Below are 19,842 nucleotides of genomic sequence, written 5' to 3'. Positions count from 1 at the left end.
ATGGCCTTCTTGGCCTTCTCTTCAGCATTGCGGGCTTCCTGGATCGTATCCTCCATTTCACCCTGGATTTGGGCAATGTCTGTTTCCAGCTTCTTCTTGGTGTTGATCAAGCTGGTGTTCTGTTGAGCAGCATCAGAGGTTTGTTTTTGATAGCTCATTATTTCAAATCAAGAACATTACAGGATTTTGAATAATTTCAGACATAATTAAGTGAAAAATCAATACCACAGATTTTTCTGTAAAATTTCTTATCACTAGGGAACAATGCTTTTTTTTCCTCCAACATTTAATTTTATTAACTTGAAAAAGAGTACTTAGAAATATAATCTGTGCCACACCTCATCCACCAAGGCTGGCACAGGAAAGTAATAAAAATAAAGTGAGGGAAGCCAGTGAAATGCCTTCACTTCAACATAATTAGGGAAGAGTAATCCACTCTTATCAACTGAAAAGAGAAAAATTTGTAATGTAGATAGTATGGATCCCTTCCAGAATCTTTTCAGCATTTGAAACCAGACACTTTCCATAGATTTCAGCACTTGACTGCTGGATGACTGCTATGACATGTAGCTCATGTCAAAGTCTGCTTGAGATGGGCTACATCCGAGTCAGGAGTTCGATGGGCTAAATCAGAGTCAGGAGTTCATCCCCACTTTCTTGCTAGAGTGGACAAGCACGTTTTTGAAGGAATATGAGGATTCCCTAGTGCTACATTTCAACAGAGCAAGGAATGAATGTTGCTGTAGTCTCAGAGTTTCAGTCCCTGACTGCTCAGATGGCAGATGATTTGGAATGTGTGACTAAAAAATCTGGTCCCTGTGACTAAGTGTCTTTCCTCTGGAGATTATGTTAGGATGCAAAGAAGGTAGAAGCATGGGTTTCATCGAATGCAACCTGGGAACACAGCCAGTGTACACACTTTTTCAGCAAAGATCTCTTTTAGTATCATGATGATTACTTCAGAAAAGATTACTCTTGAAGTTGAGCCTCAAATGGTGAGGAGTATACAAGTATACTCCTCATATAAATAAAGTATACAAGTGTTCTCTTACTTACCAAGAGTGCCATTTCTCACCAAGTGACCTCACCTGGGTATGGAGGAGCTGCACACGCTCACTTGCATCCATCAGTTCCTGCTCAGCCACCTTTCTACACCTCTCTGTTTGTTCTAGTGCTGCCCGGAGCTCCTCAATTTCAGCCTGCAACAGGTTTGCTCTGCGCTCCACCATGGCCACCTGCTCCTTCAGGTCCTCCTGTGCCCTGAGAGCATCGTCCAAGTGTATCTGGGTATCCTGTAGAGCCATTGAAAGAAATTATAAGCAGATTCAGAGCTGTTTGGCACTGAAAATATCAGCTAAAACGTTTCTCTGTAGGCAACTTTTGTTCAATGGACCTTGAGCACTCCCTGTGTGTTTCTCAGATTCTTTTGTGCCTCTGCAGCCTGGCGGTTGGCATGGCTCAGCTGGATCTCTATTTCATTCAGATCTCCCTCCATCTTCTTCTTCAGCCGCAGGGCTTCATTCCTGCTCCTGATCTCAGCGTCCAGGCTGCTCTGCAAGGACTCCACAATTCTGAGGTGGTTTCTCTTCATCTGGTCGATCTCCTCATCTTTCTCTGCTATCTTCCTGTCAACCTCAGACTTCACCTGGTTGAGCTCAAGCTGGAGGCGCAGGATCTTCCCCTCTTCATGTTCCAGGGAGGCCTGGACAAGAATAAATTAGAATACTTTTTATGTGAAAAATGTTGAACCTGAAGATCTGAGTAAAAAGGAGTGCTATGTTTAGATAGTATCTCTACACTTCTATATGAACAGTCTTTTCCTCTTGTGTCTGGGAATGACTTCACAGCACTTACAATGAGATAGAGATCCATGACATGTAAGAGAGTAATAAATAATGCTGTGTACCTCAGCTTCCTCCAGTGAGGCTTGGAGTTCAGATTTCTCCTGCTCAATCTGCTTCTTGACTTTCTCCAGCTCGTGAATCGCCTTTCCTCCCTCGGCAATCTGCTCCGTGAGGTCGGAAATCTCCTCTGTGGGAACAAAGACCAATGGCATGGTCAGGCACAGAGCCGAATGGGAAGGGCCCTGCCACACCAAGGTGACAGCCATCTTTGAGACCTGCAGGCACAGACCCATGTAGAATGCTCAGTAGACAAGCTTGTGAGAAAGCCCTGCCAGGAGCAGAGGGCCAGGGACTTACGCTGCAGGTTCTTGTTCTCACGCTTCAGCGTTTCCAGGTGGTCCAAGGACTCCTCATAGGCATTCTTCATCTTAAACAGCTCCGTGCTGAGAGAGCGAGACTCCTTCTGGGAGGCTTCCAGCTCAGCCTGCGTTTCCTCATACTTCTGCTTCCATTCTGCCAGGATCTGAAGAGAAACAGGACCTCAGTAGGGATGTGGCAATCAGGAGGGGATGCTCTGCTCGGGAACCCCAGGCCTGGAGCCCAAAAGACCTTGTCAAAGTTCTTCTGCTTCTTATCCAGAGCTGCGCAGGCAGCATTTGATCGCTCCACGTCAATCATCAGGTCCTCCACTTCATTCTGCAGCCTCTGCTTTGTCTTTTCCAGGGAGGCACATTTGGCATTCACAGCTTCAACGTGTTCCTCTGCATCCTGCAGGCGCTGTGCCAGCTTCTTCCTAGGAGGTGGTAAGCACAGGTCCGGGAGGGGAAGCAAATGGGAGCCTGTGGTGTGTAGCCAGCATGTTTTTCACGAGAGCACACTTAGCCACTTGGTAGTGCGTGATCCCCATTTACACAGAGGTGTAGGACCTCTCCCAGCCAGCCACTGTATTTCTATGTCTGAATCCTGGGCTGCAGCAATTCACTCCCTGCTATTCACTCTGCTATTCACACTAGCATCTCTCTGCTATTCTGCATCTGAAGAGCTTTGCTGCTTCTGCTTTTCCCCAATGCATACCTGCTCGGTTATATTTTGTCTCTTCCTGGCACCCCACCCCAAAGCAGAACATTGACTTTTTCCTGACAATATCACAGTGGTCTCCTTCAATTTCCATTCTTAGTCTATGCCAGCTTTGCCCACATTCCTCACGTACTTGGCCTCCTCCAGCTCCTCCGTGCGCTGAATAGCGTCCGTCTCATATTTGGTTCTCCACTGGGCCACTTCGCTGTTGGCCTTGGACAGGGCGCGCTGCAGCTCCCCCTTGGCTTCCTGCTCCTCCTCATATTGTGCCCGGAGCAAGTCACAGGCGTGGCGAGCAGACTGCAAGGCGTGGGCCAGGGCGTTCTTGGCCTGGGGGAAAAATAGTAGTGTGACAATGAATGGAAATACCCTGGGAAATCTCCAATGTTGGTGGACACTGGATTATTCTGCTGTGAGTGATGGCAAGCTACTGAATGAGAGAGGAAGATCTGGGAATCTGCAAAAGAATTAATGGATAGACTGCAGGGAAGGGGGAGCAAATCTAATATAGGACGACTTGTACTGAATTGCCTAGTGCGTTTTTTCTCCCTCTCTTCACGTTGATTCTGTAATTTCATACGTATCTGAAGATCCTCCTAGACAGGAGGAATCCAATGGATAAGACAGAATTTGGAGAGCCTTCTCACCTTAATCTCTTCCTCTAGGTGCCTCTTGAGTTCCTCAATCTGTTGGGTGAATGCCTGCTTGCCTCTTGACAGCTGAGAAATCAGAACATCTTTCTCCTCCACCTGGCGCGAATATTCACCTGGGAGAGTTCAGATGAGTAAAAGAATCTTTTTATGACTTATTTAAAAGTGTTAACCTTGATAATTAAATGCACATAAAAATATTTTGAGTTAAACAAAATTTTATTTCTTTCATGGAATCCTAATCACTGATACCTATCCATATCTCTGAGTATGCCAAAGTATTTATCTTAGAGGCAAGAAATGAGATACATCATGCCCCCTTGTCCAATACCTGACTAGTCTTACTGTATATTTACACTAAGTCCAGTGGTCACTTTAAGCCTCGAGCTTACAGAATGACTAGTATATGGTGTCTGTGCTCAGGTATATCACTGTCCTCTCCTGAATGTCTCTTGGGAAGCAGAAGGATGAAGTCTAGGCTATGAGATAGATGAATTCTTCTTTGAAACTCCAGTCATAGGATCATAGAACAGTCCAGGTTGGAAGGGACCTTGAAAGGTCGTCTGGTCCAACCTTTCATGGGAAAGGGAGCCTAGATGAGATTATCTAGCACCATGTCCAGTTGTGTCTTGAAAACCTCTAGTGATGGGGACTCTACCACACCCCTGGGGAGGTTGTTCTAGTGACTGGTTGTTCCAGCCCCTTAAGCATGTTATTGGTCCTGCTCCAGGATGTCTGTATCTCTCTGGTACTGGGGAGCCTAGCACTGGACACAGCACTCCGGGTGTGGCCTCACCTGTGCTGAGTAGGGGGAAAGATCACCCTCTGTTAACCTGCTGGCAACACTTCTAATGCAGCTCAGGATTCTACTGGCCTTCTTTGCCACAAGAGCACATTTCTGGTTCATGTTCAACTTAATTTCCACCAAGACCCCCAGGTCTCTTTGACCCTTTTTTTTAAAAAAACAGGTCATATACAGTGTTCTCTTAAAAAACACAAATGTCTTACCGGATTCTGTTTGTAGCCGAGCTCTCTGAGCACTAATGTCATTAATTGTGCGCTGTTGTTCCTCCTCCTTTGTCTTAATCTCACTGAGTTGATCTTCCAGGGAGCGACACATCTTCTCCAGATTTGCCTATTTGCATGAAGAACACAGTGAAAGATGATTGGTGGTTCAACATATAATTACTGAGAATCTGAAGTCTTACAAAGGGCAAAAAAAGAAGCCAATGATTAAAAAGTAATGTCAAAATGTCTCAGTTAACTGATATATCTTTCTATGAAATTTGCATCCCTAATTCCAACATTTGTATAATTTATTAATGTACACTCCATTTTTTCAATAGATAAAAAGGATGGTGGGACACTGTATCTTGAGGAATTATTTTAAATTTCTGTTATGCTCTTAGTGATTATGTCATTGGAGTATTTAAGGGAGGAAAAGAAAAATATGAATAAAAAGGAAAGGGTAGGGTAGGAGTAATTTCTATTTTAGAAGAAACTAAAAAGCCTGATAAGGTCAGTGTCTTTCATTTCACTATCATAATACTCTGAACCAAGAAATGAGGCCCTATAGCTCCTTAGATTAGGTGCTTCAGGTGACGATTTTAGCTCTCACCTAAAGGATACAATCTATTATTATACTAATACTGAAATATATAAATTCAAATTTAAGTTGTAAAGTGCAACTCTTTATTTTAAAGTATGACTAACATATTTCTGTGTTAAAATATAAATACTTGATTATGTTTGAATTACTAGAAAGAAATATTTCAGTACCTTGACTTTGGAGACAGACTCCATGTTACTGGCCAAGTCATCAATCTCCATCTTCAGCTCGCTCTTCTCCTTCTCCAGCTTCTGCTTCACTCGTTGCAGGTTGTCGATCTGCTCCCCAAGCTCAGCTGTGCTGTCCGCGTGCTTCTTCCGCAGGGCGGCAGCCGTGGCTTCGTGCTGCAGCGTGGCCTCTTCGAGGTCACGACGCATCTTCTGAAATTCTGCCTCACGCTTCTTGTTCATCTCAATCTGAGCTGCGGTAGCCCCTCCTGCTTCCTCCAGGCGCTCGCTGATCTCCTCTAGCTCCCTGGAGAGGTCAGCCCGATGCTTCTCTGCTTTTGCCCGAGAGGTCCTCTCTGCCTCAATTTCCTCCTCCAGTTCCTCAATACGGGCCTGGGGAACATTACGGACCCTTCACACCCGGGCCCTCCTCCTACCTGCTGTATTTCTGAAGGGCAGAAGAGAAGGAAGAGAGACTTGCCTGCAGCTCCTTGATCTTCTTCTGTAACTGTATGCCCAGAAGTTGCTCATCCTCGATTTTGCTCTGGATCTGGCTGATTTCAAAGTCTTTCCTTTGGGCAAAGCAAAGCGGGTTAGAGCTCAAAGAAAAAAAGACAAGTGCCCCAGCCCAGCACTCAGGGGCCCCACAGCCACACTTACTTCTTCAGTTTCTCATCCAGCTGCTGCTTATCATTTTCCAAATCCATTATGCTGTCATGGGCCAGCTTCAGGTCTCCTTCCAGTTTCCTCTTAGCTCTCTCAAGGTCCATGCGCAGTTTCTTCTCTTGCTCCAGGGACCCTTCCAGCTAAAAAGAGCAAGACCATCAGTGCTCTGCCAGCCAGGCTTAACTCCATACCTGTCCTGTTCTTGCCGTGTGCCTGTGGGCTTACATCGTCCACTTGCTGCTCCAGCTTGGTCTTGGCTTTGGTCAGAGTATTGACTTTGTCCTCTTCTGCCTGCAGGTCATCCAGTGTCTGCTGATGGGCCTCTTGGAGGGCTTTCTTCTCTTTTGTCAGCTTGGCAATGGTCTCGTCCAGGGCTGCCATCTCCTCTGTGAGGTTTTTCACCTTTGAGAAGAAGGGAGGAGGTGTAAATAAAGCAATTAGGTACAGGAGTCCTGTAACAGCACAGTGCTCTTTTCTGGAGCGTGAGTGACAAGTGCTGCCTCATACCTTGTTTTCGGTGGCATGTTTTTCTTTCTCAACCTTGGCCAGTGTTAACTCAAGATCATCAATATCTTTCTTCAGCTCTGAACATTCATCCTCCAGTTTCCTCTTCTTGGCTGTCAGCTCAGCATTCATCTCTTCTTCATCTTCTGCTCTCTCTGTCACCTCCTTAATTTTGGCTTCCAGCTGGATTTTGGTTTTGATGAGCTGGTCACACCTTTCCTCAGCATCAGCCAAACCATCAGCTTCCTACACGATTCATTTAAATAAAATAGTTTTCAAAAAATTATTTTTTCTTACTGATTTTCAAACAAGGAATTATTATTTTTAAAGCAGTTTTACAATGTCCTTTGTAGTTAAAACTCATTATTATAAGAGTATCTATTTGTTTTGGACTGCCTCCAGCCCAGAAAATAAAGGAATATATTATCACACTATAAATATAGGCTCTGAGCATTTTTTTTAATTCTTTAACTGCTTATGCAACTCCAACATTAATTTGAAGATAGAGCCTGAAATCAGGTATGGCAGTACCTCCTTTGTATCTTTTCATCATTTTACTTATGTTGCATTTGACTGGACTGGAAACTGGCATAGAGTTTTACTGAAGAGAACCATGTAGGCAGATTTTTTAGCATACAGTGTTTAAAACCTGAATGCTAAAAACTCCAACATTCAGCTGAGAAACTCTTATTACAACTCTCCCAAAAACATTTACTGAGCATGAATTTAATTTTTAGTTTTAGCAAAATTTTGTGTTAAGATCACTGTTTCAAAGGCAGTAGTTGAATCAGGCACGTTTCTAGCCCTTGTGGTCAAGAACAGTTTGGAAGGGAGACTGGTGTTTACCAGGGCAGTATCAATTACCTGAATTTACATGCATTCTAATGTAATTAGATTCTAATTCTAGGTAGTCTTTATTTTCTACATACTGCTTGTTCTTTTCCTTTTTGTTTTAATGAAGAGCAATGATACCATCCGGGCAGAAGACTTTTTATAGCTCAGCAAGATAGCTAGGTTGGGGTTTGTCTCATGTAGATTTAGATATTTGCCATGATATCAAGATACAGTCCATTCTACCAAAAAAAATTACATTTTTGGATGAACTGTATCATACTCTAAAAGGATGAGTTTCTTATTGCTGAAGATGAAGAGAACCTGAGGCTACTAGCTCAGATGTAGACTTTTAGACTGTAGACATCAAAATGGGGTCAGATGAATCCTAATCCTTGCTGGTAAAGACAGTTTTAAGGGGATTATTGTTGCTACCTTTTTATTTCCAGGGAAAAAGGGGAGGACTCTACTTTCATCACTGTTTTTCCTGAGGAGACAGGGACCATAAATGCTAGAGAAATGCCTGACACTCTCAGCCCCTCCGACTCCACCTGAATCCACTTGTGATTCTCCAAACAAAAGGTGTTAATAGGACCTCCAGACTACCTTAATTGATCAGATGATAATATATCAAAATTATATACTATATGAAGTTTTATAAAGACATGATAATCGCTGCTGTAAGTTGCCATGTATGATTTAAAATGTCATACTGTAAATTGTAGTATTTACTAACTGGAAACTTCTGATTACTGATTACCTCTCTTTTGATTTAAAAGTATAAGGAACTAGCTGCAATAATTAACTGCAATTTTATTAATATTTGCAGATTTCAGCTTAGCTTTTCTATGTGGTTTTCCTTCCTATTATATAAAATATGTGTATGTTTTTAAAATAAATACTTTTTTGAGATAATGTGTCTGTTACTGAGACATTTGGGATCATTTTACACAGGACATTACAAGCCAAAACCATGAGCAATACTCACAGCCTGCACTTGGAGCTGCAGATCATTTTTCTCCTGCAGCAAAGAAACCATTTTCTCCTCCAGCTCCTTCCTCTTTGCCTCAGACTTTGCAAGCTCTTCCTTAGTTTTCTCAAACTCCTGTTTCATGTTGGCCATCTCCTTCTCAGATTCTGCACTCCTGAGCAAGGGCTTGATCTTGAAGAACAGCTTCATCCAGGGCCAGTGCTTGACGTTCATGAATGCACGAACGTTGTACTGGATGCAGAAGATGGACTCCCTGAAAGGTAATAAAAATATATTATTTTACGTATTTTTAAATTTATAATAGCTATTTAATTGTATATATTGATATGTATAATATGAAGTTCTACATATAGTACTTTCTAGTTATAGTTATATATATATATGTGTATATAAAATATTTATTATATATTATTAAATATATATTTATTAAGAATATTTAGTATATTTAATATATATAAAATATCTCTCTCTCTCTGAAGAAAACTCCCTACTGTGATGTAGATTGTCAACCTGTATAGACAGTTATATGTATAATATGAAGTTCTACATATAGTACTTTCTAGTTATAGTTATATATATATATGTGTATATAAAATATTTATTATATATTATTAAATATATATTTATTAAGAATATTTAGTATATTTAATATATATAAAATATCTCTCTCTCTCTGAAGAAAACTCCCTACTGTGATGTAGATTGTCAACCTGTATAGACAGTTTTGAAGTCCAGATGTTTGCCTCACTTTCGTGGCCAAAGAAAAGGAACATCTCCAGAAGTTGACTTGGTCCTTTCATGAAAGTTATCCAAGGGAAGAGGATACTTCTCATGTGTTAGAAGTATGTGTTTCTCACCTTTGATTATAGTGGTGACCTAAAATAATTAGCTTAGACTAGATATCTGGTTTCTGGACATACATATAATGTAGCCATTTACTGAATTTATCAAAAATTAGTACAAAGGGTGATGTAAGTTAAAAACGATAGGGTTTTTTTTCCAAAATCAGGATTTTATACTGCTTCATCTACTGCCAGGGTATACCCCCAAATACATCCATATTGGTAAACTGAATTAATGAGAAATAAATGAGATTTGGTGAGAAGCAGCTTATTTTCAGTTTTGTTCATGTCATTGGTATCTGATGAGGATTGGCCCAGCAGGCCAAAGTATAAGTATCTACCTCCTCTCCATCATTTTCTTGAACTCCACTCTCATCAGGTAACCCCTGCACATGGCTTGCGTGCGGGTGATGAGCTGTGCCAACTTGTCATCTCTCATCTCCTCCAGGAGTCCCAGCAGCCCAGCTTTGAAGAACACCTTGAGAAAGAGAACATTGCAGTACATAATTGTCAGGTATCGCAAGCACAGTACATCAGTCAAGCAGCATTTATACCTTGGTGTGACCAAATTTGTACTGGGTGTGGTCCACATCGATGGATCCAAGGAGCTTCTCAGAAGCCTTCTTGCTATCAATGAACTGTCCCTCTGGGATGGCACTTGCATTAAGCACCTTGTATCTATGGCAGGAAGTATAATATGAAGAAGGTTAGATTCCTGAAAGCTCAATCAAACCTGTACCAACTGATGCCATTGTTAAGATTCTCTGAAGGGTGATCAAGAGTGGAAGAGAGGTGAGTAAGTCTGAATTCTGTTCCATCATTTAGAAATCACATTTTCATGGGTAAATATGTTTTTAGGAAGAACCTTGCACTTTCCTTAGTCCAGAAATTCTTGACACAGAGTGAGTCCTGATTTCCATGGGTAACTACTGACATATTTCACATGCCCTGTTATCTAATGCCTTATCTCCAAATGAGAACTTTATGTGCAAGAACAAAACATGGAGAGGATAAGCAATTCTTCATCCAAAATAGTGGCAGCACATACTATCTGAGTATTTTCCAGCTGTTATAGAACAAGAAACAAGGTCTTTTTATTTTATTTGGTTTTCCAACAAGTTAGTCTAGAATATCTTGCAGTTTCTTTATTCACATTTCTGGGCTGATGGCTGCAAGTCATCTTACTTTGCTACCCAGAAGTTAACTAAGTCTAAGCTAGTCAACTTCATTTCTGGAGAGTTAATTGGTTTATCCCATACCAGAATATGAATCAAGGACAGGAATAAATAATTGCCCTTTGAAAGTGCCTGTTCTCCTAGTTAGCTATAGAAAGAAACTGGATGACTAACTTGGACAATTGACTTTTCTATGCCTAAAGGTAGGTACGATGAACCACTTCTATAACTCCCACAGTAGTTAAAACAATTAGGAAATGCAAATTATTCAGCATTGGTGGATATGGTGGAGGGTGGATGACATGGAATCTGACCTCTGTTTAAAGTCTGCATAGAGTATTCTGCTGGGGAATCCTTTCCTGCAAATTCTAATCCCTTCCAACACGCCGTTACACCGCAGCTGATGCAGCACCAGCTCATGTTCCATGGCACCTAATAAATGACATAATGAATTGGTACTTCATTGTACTGCACAGAGAAGAACAGATTTATCACATCTTTGAACTTTAACAGCTTACCAGGTGTTTTTGTTTCATTAGGAATAAGGCATCGCACAAAATGGGGATGTGTGCTTCGCAGATTGCTCATCAGCTTGTTTAAATTTTCCTTAAGAGCAAGAGCAAAGACTTGAGTTTAAAAATGTCACTTACACAATCTCAATATTAGGTACAGTAAAAACACTGCAATAAAACCATGATCAGTATTTTTTTTTTTACAGAAATTTTGGGCAGTTCTGAAAGAATACTTCCAAGGATTAAATGAAAATCCTTCTTTATTAAGAAGCATGTGCCTTTATCCTTTCTGAACATAAAGATTTTGTATATTAGATTAATCTAAAGCTTTTCTGAACTGAATTTTCTGTATTTTTTTTCACAATGCGGTAAAATTTATGATTATTCTACAGTACCCGGAAAAGAGCTGAGACAGTCTGGAAGGAAGAACCCTTCTTCTTGCCGCCCTTCTTGCCACCGCCACCACTCTCTAAACAAATTTTTTTTAAAAAAAGAAATGAACAACAAAAGCACGCAGTTAGAATCTGAAGAATTTTGTATGTTCATCTTAAAAAAACAGAAAATGTAATAATATGATCAAAATTTGCAAATGCATACAGTGTTTAAAGTTACAATTGGAGACTTGATTTTTTCAGATGATAGCAGAATGAAATCTAATGACTTCAAGCTGAAGTTAAGAAAATGCAAACAGGAAATAAAATGTAACATTTTGCGTAGTAAGATATTTAAGGAATTAAATAAATTGCTAGTGAATACACCAAATGCAGTCTTCATGTACCTTTACATCTAAGGGTATGCATAAATTTAGCAGCATGTTGATACATTTTATCGTATTTCCTGAAGTATTTGGGGATGCCCCATATTGCAGAAATCTGGTTTGTCAGCTAACCTGTGTTAATGTTGTAGTACCGCTGTCAGGTCTTAAAACCTACAGATCTATTAAGGTCTCTAGGGAAATGTAATATCCTTTATTATAGTCTGAGTGACTGAGTTCCAAAAAGTAGATGAGGTTTTGGGTTTTCAATTTTTGAAATGTAAATATTATTGCAAAATTTTATTGTAAGGTTTTTTTTTCTGTAAATTATAGTAGAACTGATTTCAAAGAAATCACCTGCTTCCGCCCCACCAACAGAGGCAAAGAGTAAGGCCAGTGTCTTCATTGATGATTTCTGGTATAGCCCCACAACAGTTTCATTCAAGGGATCCTTGTTCTTCTCAAGCCAGCCAGAGATGTTGTAATCCACCGTGCCAGCATAGTGCACCAGAGAGAAGTGGGCCTCAGCCTTGCCTTTGCCAGGTTTAGGCTTCTGGAAGTTGTTGGACTTGCCCAGATGTTGGTCGTAGAGCTTGTTCTTGAAAGAGGTGTCAGTTGCCTTGGGGAACATGCACTCCTCTTCCAGGATGGAGAAGATGCCCATGGGCTGGGAGAAATAGCAACACGAGAAGAAAGAAAGCGTGGAAGCAAGAAGCAAAGAGAACGTATATGAGAGAGAGGAATGAAAGATAAAAATTATACAAAAAACCCCTCCTCAGAATGTGTAATCATGTTTTTCCAGAAGGGGCATTTTGTTAGTGGATATGCCGTCAGTTATATGAAAACATGCTCACCCGTAAGTTTCAGGGTTGTGATGTAATAAAGATCTAGCATGTAGAAATTCACTATGTGCATGTTAGTTGAAGGTGGAAAGCAAAATGAATGAAATTAGTAGCATTCAGATATAAGGAAGAGTTTACACTCCCTAAATGCTTTTTCTAGGAAACAAGATAGACAATTTCTTTAAATATACTAAAATAGAAGTTGCTCAGTGTATTTACTCACTCAGCATGCATTAAAAAAATACATACATTTGAGTATAAACTCCGGAACAGTGACTAGGACTGAAATTTTTGTCCCATGTGAATCATATATACTACGCGACAGAATCCCACGGGCAGTGAAGTAACAGACAAATGAAAAAGTATATGAAATGCTTGGAGCCCAGGAAAAGTCATGTTACGTGCTGCATTAAGTGTGAGTACCACACATTAGGGTAGTCTAATTTGAGCATAGAAGATTCCTTTTACATTTTACATCTGGAAAACTATTAAGTGTCTAGGGCCCAAGAACCTTCTCAATGAGCTCAATGCAGGCCGCCAGGTCCATCCCAAAGTCAATGAACTCCCATTCAATTCCCTCCTTCTTGTACTCCTCCTGCTCCAGCACGAACATGTGGTGGTTGAAGAACTGTTGCAGTTTCTCATTGGTGAAGTTGATGCACAGCTGCTCCAGGCTGTTGAACTGCAGAATGCAAAGAGATTTGCTTACTTGCGAAGTTCAGTTCCAGGAACACTTTCCATCTTCCAATAGGTTTTACTTTCAACCCATTAAGGTCTCCATGATTGGGATCCTGAATTTCTAGTCATGGGACTGGACAGGTGACTAGCATATTCCATCCTCTAATATATCTACTCTTTCAGGCCCTGGCACTGTCTCAACATATTGCTGAGCTCTGAAAAGCGTTGCAGAGCTTAGTCCAAGTCCAGCTTTTCATCTGCTTGAATTTATCTACACAGCCAGTCTATTCCCAAGCATTCAGAGACTTCAGCGTTAACGAAATCTTCCTTCAAGATGGCATATTTTAACTTCCTCAAAATGTGTCTCTGCTATTACCTATCAGTTGTTCAACATTTTCATATCAGTTTTCAATGCAACTTTCACTTCTGCATGCAACAACAGACATCTATAAAAACCTGCAGCCCTTGTGGGATAATACATACTATGAGAACCAGAAGAATGCCATTCCTACAGGAATGTCAGGATTATCCAATAAATAAAACCAATCCATAATTAAAAAAAAAACCAACCCCCAAACTATTCCAGTTTCTTAATGCCCCTTCCAGGAAACTTGTATGAAGATCCTAATCTTACATCAAAGATCTCGAAGCCAGCAATGTCCAGGACACCAATGAAGTACTGTCTGGGCTGCTTCGTATCCAGCTGTTGGTTGATGCGAATAACCATCCACAGGAACATCTTCTCAAAGACAGATTTTGCCAGGGCACCAACTGCATTGTATACCTAAAGAAAAGTAAAAGAAAAGTTACCATCCAGGGCAAAAGAGGAAGTTCAAAGTTTTTAATTCATGTCATTTGTTTTCTATCATCACTTGTTTCTTACCTGCTGCACGGTTTGACCCTTGGTCACATATTCATTCCCAACCTTGACTCGGGGGTAGCAGAGGGCTTTGAGCAGATCTGCTGAGTTCAGACCCATCAGGTAGGCGGCCTTGTCAGCAACTAAGGAAACAAGCATACAGCAGGATTGAATATTAGCTCTCCAGTAGATGTATCTTGTAGTAATTCAGAATCATTTCTGCGGAAGCCACATATACTTTGTCACATACTTTAAAATATTGCATTTTTTCTTGATTTACTAATTTTTTTCCCCTTTAATTTAGATGATTTGTAAATGTAAAGATTCTTCCAAATGCCTTTACAATGAACATGCAAATTTTGAAACAAGTGACTAGGCAGACAAAAGGGCAAAGGGCCATGAAAACGGCAGGTCAAACAAGTGACAATTTCTGAATAAACAGAAAAGGAAACTAGGTGATATTGAAAAACACTATACTGAAAATTGTAGTCAGTGAAACTCTACTGTCATTAGAGAGTGAGAAATGGATTAGTGAAGTATTATGCCAAAAGTATGAATAGGATATCTCATACAACTTTCATCGTGGGACCACATTCTCCCTAAGGATAAATAACACACACATAGGTCTTAGTTTTCTTATAGCTCTCATTTTCTGTGAATCTAGACTATTAAATACAAGCGCTAGAGCACTGGATACACTCTGTCATCACTTTCCATTTTGCTGCCTGTCTCTTCTCACAGCAAAGATGATAGCGAGCACCAGTACTATTTACAGAGTCATTTAATGGGAGAAGGCCAAACCTCATTATAGAATATGTATACAGATGTTAATTTTGAGCTGCTTTTATTGTATGTGTTATTTACAACTAAGTATTTAATGTGCATTTATTACTAGAAAGAGTAAGGAATGAAATGAACGAAATTGGAACTTATGTTTTATTTTGCTTTTGTAGAGCTATTTTTTAATTATTAAATAGTCATCTAATTCTATTATATAGAATGGTTATTATATAACTCTTTCTTTTCGTTATATTCATGCAATGATTACAGCTATGATTTGTAGCCTATTCTACTATTACTATTCATCATTATCAGATTAATTGCCATTGTATTCCTTGCAGTCATTTTCACTTATGTCTTAACTTTCCTAAAAAAACCCCAAACCACACAGACTAAAAAACAACTCAAGAAAAAACCCACACCCTTAATAGTACGTGTTTATGATATATGCAAATAACTCTGGTTTCATGGAAATACTCCCATGAAATTTAAAGGAATGTGCCTTTGAAGAATTCTAGGCAAAGCAAAGGTGATAGACACCTCTTAGATGTCTATTTTTCAAACAGAAGTCCTGGAGACATGCTGAGACTCTACAGAAAACACAGAACATATGAGACACAGCTGCAGTATTAACTGATGTTCCTTTTTAACCCCCCCATGTAAAATGAAGTCGCACAATGCGCTCAGTTCAGGCATTGTGAGTTGTCTCCAGAATACGGGCTTTGAAGCAGAGCAGCTTCAGGATTCTGGCTTCTTGTCACCTGGAAACAATACCATTAGGAGGTGACTACAGCTGATGGTAAATGGTAGTAGCTACCTGGGTACATAAACTTAAGTCAGCGAGCAGAGTGGCTCGCGGTTCTGTGCCAGGTCTGGGAAGCTGCCATTCAGTATGGCAGCAAAGCTTGCTTTTCTTCTGCCTGACTCCTACTGTGTCAGCCAACGGAAGCGTGCTTTAGGATTCACTGGACCTTTTACTTCACATCGTTCAAAATAATCTGCATCTTCCACTGAGCTGTGTTCTTCCAGCAAAGTCCTCTGGTTAGGACACACTTATATTCTACAACACTAGCATCTGGGGAAATGCGCAGGCTGAGTCAATGATTCTGACCCTGAATTACTGTCCGTATTAGTGAGTGTTCCGGTATATACTGTGCTCTGGTATATGTTGTGCTGGTACCTTCTGTGCCGTCCGGCTCTGCCTGCTCCTCACGCTGCTTCTGCTTAAACTTCAAGTTCCCGTAGTGCATGACAGCCCCTGTCAGCTTGTAAATGGCTGTCTTCTCATCAGCGGTGAAGCCCAGGATGTCAATGGCACTCTAGGGAAAGAATCATTAGAGTAAGTAATGATTACTGTTAAAGGTCAGAGTCCGCCTAAGAAAACTTCTGTGCGTTACTTACGTCCGTGGCCATCAGCTCTTCCTGGTCATTAATGCTGGGAACCGTGATCTCACCTTGACTCACATACTGATAGTCATATGGGTTGGTGGTGATCAGTAACATCTCTGAAAAGAAGGACAAAACACATACAGATCAAATGTAACTGGCACGTAAAGGAATTAGATGTTGTTTGGTGACCTTCGTCTGGAGAAGTTAGTGATCTTTCCTACCAATTAGCTCTGGCTTCTTGTTGGACATGATCTGATAAAATATGTGGTAGCTTCTTTCTGCCTTGAGCTGGAAAGTGACTCTGGACTTCTCCAGCAGATCTGGCAAGGACAGTAGGGCAAGAGTTAGCACAAGAACTGAGGAAGGCTGGAAGGAAAGGGATCAGTCCAGGAGGGTCACTTACATGTTTCAATGTCAGCAGAAGCCAGTTTCCCCGCGGCACCAAAATGGATTCTGATGAATTTACCCTGAAAGAAGCAGACAAATCAATCGAGATCTATTTTACCTGCAATCCTGACTGCAAGAATATTCGAGTCAGTGCGCTGATATGAAAAAAGTAATTTTGTCCCAGGCAACAACTTACAAAGCGTGAGGAGTTGTCGTTCCTCACGGTCTTGGCATTACCAAAAGCCTCCAGCAGTGGGTTGGCGCTGATGATTTGATCCTCAAGCGTCCCCTGAAATAGAAATCCTATTGTCATGATAAAGCTCATAAATAAATCTGACAGTTGCAGGTTCCTACACCTAGGACCTCACCTGCATTTTGCCTGCTGGCTGCTGCTCTTCCTTCTTTATCCCCCCACTCGCTGCAATTGTTGCAAAGTACTGGATGACACGCTTTGTGTTCACAGTCTTCCCTGCACCGGATTCTCCGCTGTCAAACCAAAGAGAGAGGCAGAGAGCGTGTGGTCAGGCAGGAGGGCCCCTGGCACCGGGCAGCCCCGCAGGGACCCGGGCAGGGAGTGTACGTACGTGATCAGGATCGACTGGTTCTCGCGATCTGTGAAAGAGGCAGAATAAAAGATAGTGTTAGCAGTTGCCCTGAGTAACACTGAGCTGAATGAGAAGTAAAGCTGTAAACAGAAGCTGGGGCTTCTCCCAAGTCAAGAATAGCAGTCCAAGTAGTCCAGGACTACCTGATTCCCTTCTAGGTCCCAACAGTAGAAACTGTAAGCTGAAATGGATGCATAGAGCTGTCAGAGGCATGTGGTCCTCACGCAAGCTGTGCATCCACTTGCCCTTCACACAGTTCTCATCAAGAAATCTAATCAAACTGCCTACCTGTATTCAAAATAGAGTATTGCATAGAATACTAATTCTTTCTGTCCCATCAGTGGAAAAAAGAAGCAAATAAAGTCAAGTACTATTTCTGCAGTGGGAGAGTGTAGAATTTCGTACAACAAAGTGCAAGTAATACACAGTGCTGAGTCCATGCATGCTTCTGGGTCAGTTTCACTTGAAATTAATTCCTGCATAACTCAATCAAGTTCTCAGTCACACAGCTCCATGTGTCTTTAGCTGGCTTGTCACATGCTCCAGTGACATCAGTGGGACTTTTTGGTTTAGATTGCTGTGAGGGAGGTCAAGCACTCACCAGTCAGCATGAACTGATAGGCGTTGTCAGAGATGGAGAAGATGTGTGGAGGGGCCTCCTGGCGCTTCTTGCCTCGGTAGGCCCACACCACCTCCGGGTTGTACCCCGGCAGCCACTTGTAGGGGTTGACAGTGACGCAGAAGAGACCCGAGTAGGTCTGTAAGGAAGGGGGACAGGATGCTGAGGAGAGTTGCAGATAAGGCAGAGGTGAATGATGTTCTGGGGAGACCAGGGTAGTAAAAGAAAATAAAGTGGAGGAATGACCTATCAGAGAATGGGTGAGATATAGCATACGACAAGGAAAGGTAAAAGTGGGATGGAAGAAGAGGAGGAGAAGGTAGACAGCAAGAGGAAAACACATGCAAGAAAGAAAGAAGAAATAGAAAAATGAGGAAAGAAGGCGGCAAGATGTCAGGAAACTCTTCAGAGTGATTGAGAGGTGTCTTCGACTCCTCAAAAGAGGGAATTGTTTCCTTCTGCTGGTACTTACGTAGATCATCCAGGCTGCATAACGCTCTTTGAGGTTGTACAGCACAGCAGGTTCGTGGAGGTGGGTCATCATGGCCATGTCCTCGATTTTATCGTACTTGGGAGGGTTCATGGAGAAGATTTGATCATCCTTCACGGTCAGAGTCTGTCAGAGGAAAGAAAGATACATATTTGCCATCTAAAAGTCCACAGCAGGATTAAATTGTATTCTCAAGCCTTGAATTTTTTTTTACTCACTTCTCCACCTTCGGTCTTGACGGTGACCTTTCCTGCTTCTTTGCTCTGGACTGTGCTTTTCACATAGGATTCCTTTGCATGTACCACAAAGACCGATGTCTTGGCATCAAAAGGCTTGTTCTGGGCCTCAATTCTCTCCTTTTCTGACTTTCGGAGGTAAGGAGCTGCCTCCCCAAAGATGGCCATCTCAGCATCTGAAGACATGGCTGCTGTTTACTAGGAGTAATGCAGCAAGTATCTGTGAGGGTAGAAAATACATTACAATAGCGCATGATGGAAGAAACACTTCTACAGCATGGTGGATTAGATGCTGCTCTGCTGTACGTATCAAGTGATTGAATTGACTCTAACTTTTTTGCTAATTCAGAGCTCTGTTCTATAATTTTCTTTCCTTCATTTCTGTTTTAGATCTCTAGGGCTACTGGATGATGCATTTACAGAGGAATGCTTTCTGTGGTTTTTTTTTGTTTTGTTTTTCATTTGTTGAATTACCAGGATAAACAGATCCTTTCCAAGGTTCCAAACACTGCACTCACTAGATATTCCCAATTTTGGAATTGTGAAAGCCCTCTCATGTCTTTTTTGTTTAGCACCTTTCAGACTATGAGATTTTATTGTAATAAAACACTGGAAGAGGCACAGTACACTGGATATGCAGAGAGCTAATATTATTAGCACTTCCCATTAAAGACATTCCCTTGGGATAAAATAGCCCAAGTTATCAAATATTTCAATTATGCCACAGATCCATCTGCTAACAAACAAAGCTGATATTCTCTGATTTGAGCTTTTTCATAACAGAAAGTAAGTAATCTTGCATTCATTCACTAATATTTAAAAAGAAATTATCAGTAACCATGTTTATTATTGCCAAACAATTGTCTTGACTGAAAAGTTTCATGCAATTGTGAAGCTGGAATTTAGGTATACTGTTCCAAAATTAATACTGTTCTAAATTTATTCTTTGTTCCAAAATTAATACTGTTCTAAATTTACTCTTTTTCTTTTAGCCTTGTTTTATCTAGGTTTGTTACCTACAATTTGGATTTTGAGTAGCTTTTCTGTATAAATTAAGCAGCTCATTTCTCTATCAATACTTTCACCTATGGCAGACCTCTAGGTGAAAATCAAATAATTGGTTAACTTTTCCTTGAGAAACAATTTCACTTTGATTGCAGGAAAGATATTCTGAACTTAGAATATTTTTTTAAACTCTTTTCTGAACCCTTTACCATTTAGCAACCTCATTATTGCAGTATGGCCAGCCTAACAGAAATAATATTTTAATAATGATCACAGTATTTTTGTACATTATAAAACTCATTCCACTCAGTATCCCACTGCTTACACGTG

At 40.9% G+C, this 19,842-nt stretch overlaps 1 protein-coding gene across 1 annotated transcript in view; it reads right to left on the bottom strand.

Annotated features, from left to right (window-relative positions):
• LOC103902887 (myosin-1B) overlaps positions 1 to 18,693 on the bottom strand; it is a 20,317-nt gene extending 1,624 nt beyond the window's left edge. Inside the window, exons 1-34 of the mRNA XM_009283997.1 lie at positions 18,490 to 18,693; positions 18,254 to 18,397; positions 17,764 to 17,920; positions 17,142 to 17,169; positions 16,926 to 17,043; positions 16,754 to 16,846; positions 16,574 to 16,637; positions 16,392 to 16,490; positions 16,183 to 16,286; positions 15,962 to 16,100; positions 14,026 to 14,144; positions 13,777 to 13,926; positions 12,976 to 13,146; positions 11,980 to 12,289; positions 11,264 to 11,337; positions 10,875 to 10,962; positions 10,671 to 10,788; positions 9,736 to 9,859; positions 9,523 to 9,659; positions 8,337 to 8,592; positions 6,521 to 6,763; positions 6,239 to 6,415; positions 6,008 to 6,153; positions 5,829 to 5,919; positions 5,351 to 5,740; positions 4,580 to 4,706; positions 3,569 to 3,687; positions 3,055 to 3,251; positions 2,454 to 2,637; positions 2,202 to 2,367; positions 1,907 to 2,031; positions 1,394 to 1,702; positions 1,089 to 1,292; positions 6 to 119 (exon numbers count right to left, since the gene is read on the bottom strand). Coding sequence (XP_009282272.1) covers positions 6 to 119; positions 1,089 to 1,292; positions 1,394 to 1,702; positions 1,907 to 2,031; positions 2,202 to 2,367; positions 2,454 to 2,637; positions 3,055 to 3,251; positions 3,569 to 3,687; positions 4,580 to 4,706; positions 5,351 to 5,740; positions 5,829 to 5,919; positions 6,008 to 6,153; positions 6,239 to 6,415; positions 6,521 to 6,763; positions 8,337 to 8,592; positions 9,523 to 9,659; positions 9,736 to 9,859; positions 10,671 to 10,788; positions 10,875 to 10,962; positions 11,264 to 11,337; positions 11,980 to 12,289; positions 12,976 to 13,146; positions 13,777 to 13,926; positions 14,026 to 14,144; positions 15,962 to 16,100; positions 16,183 to 16,286; positions 16,392 to 16,490; positions 16,574 to 16,637; positions 16,754 to 16,846; positions 16,926 to 17,043; positions 17,142 to 17,169; positions 17,764 to 17,920; positions 18,254 to 18,397; positions 18,490 to 18,693 — 5,289 coding nt within the window. The remainder of the gene's footprint in view (positions 1 to 5; positions 120 to 1,088; positions 1,293 to 1,393; positions 1,703 to 1,906; positions 2,032 to 2,201; positions 2,368 to 2,453; positions 2,638 to 3,054; positions 3,252 to 3,568; positions 3,688 to 4,579; positions 4,707 to 5,350; positions 5,741 to 5,828; positions 5,920 to 6,007; positions 6,154 to 6,238; positions 6,416 to 6,520; positions 6,764 to 8,336; positions 8,593 to 9,522; positions 9,660 to 9,735; positions 9,860 to 10,670; positions 10,789 to 10,874; positions 10,963 to 11,263; positions 11,338 to 11,979; positions 12,290 to 12,975; positions 13,147 to 13,776; positions 13,927 to 14,025; positions 14,145 to 15,961; positions 16,101 to 16,182; positions 16,287 to 16,391; positions 16,491 to 16,573; positions 16,638 to 16,753; positions 16,847 to 16,925; positions 17,044 to 17,141; positions 17,170 to 17,763; positions 17,921 to 18,253; positions 18,398 to 18,489) is intronic.
• Positions 18,694 to 19,842: the final 1,149 nt, after the last annotated feature.

Source organism: Aptenodytes forsteri, unplaced genomic scaffold, assembly GCF_000699145.1.
Source record: "Aptenodytes forsteri isolate BGI_AS27 unplaced genomic scaffold, ASM69914v1 Scaffold311, whole genome shotgun sequence".
Taxonomy (NCBI): Eukaryota; Metazoa; Chordata; class Aves; order Sphenisciformes; family Spheniscidae; genus Aptenodytes; species Aptenodytes forsteri.
This window is presented reverse-complemented; position numbering and strand designations above follow the sequence as displayed.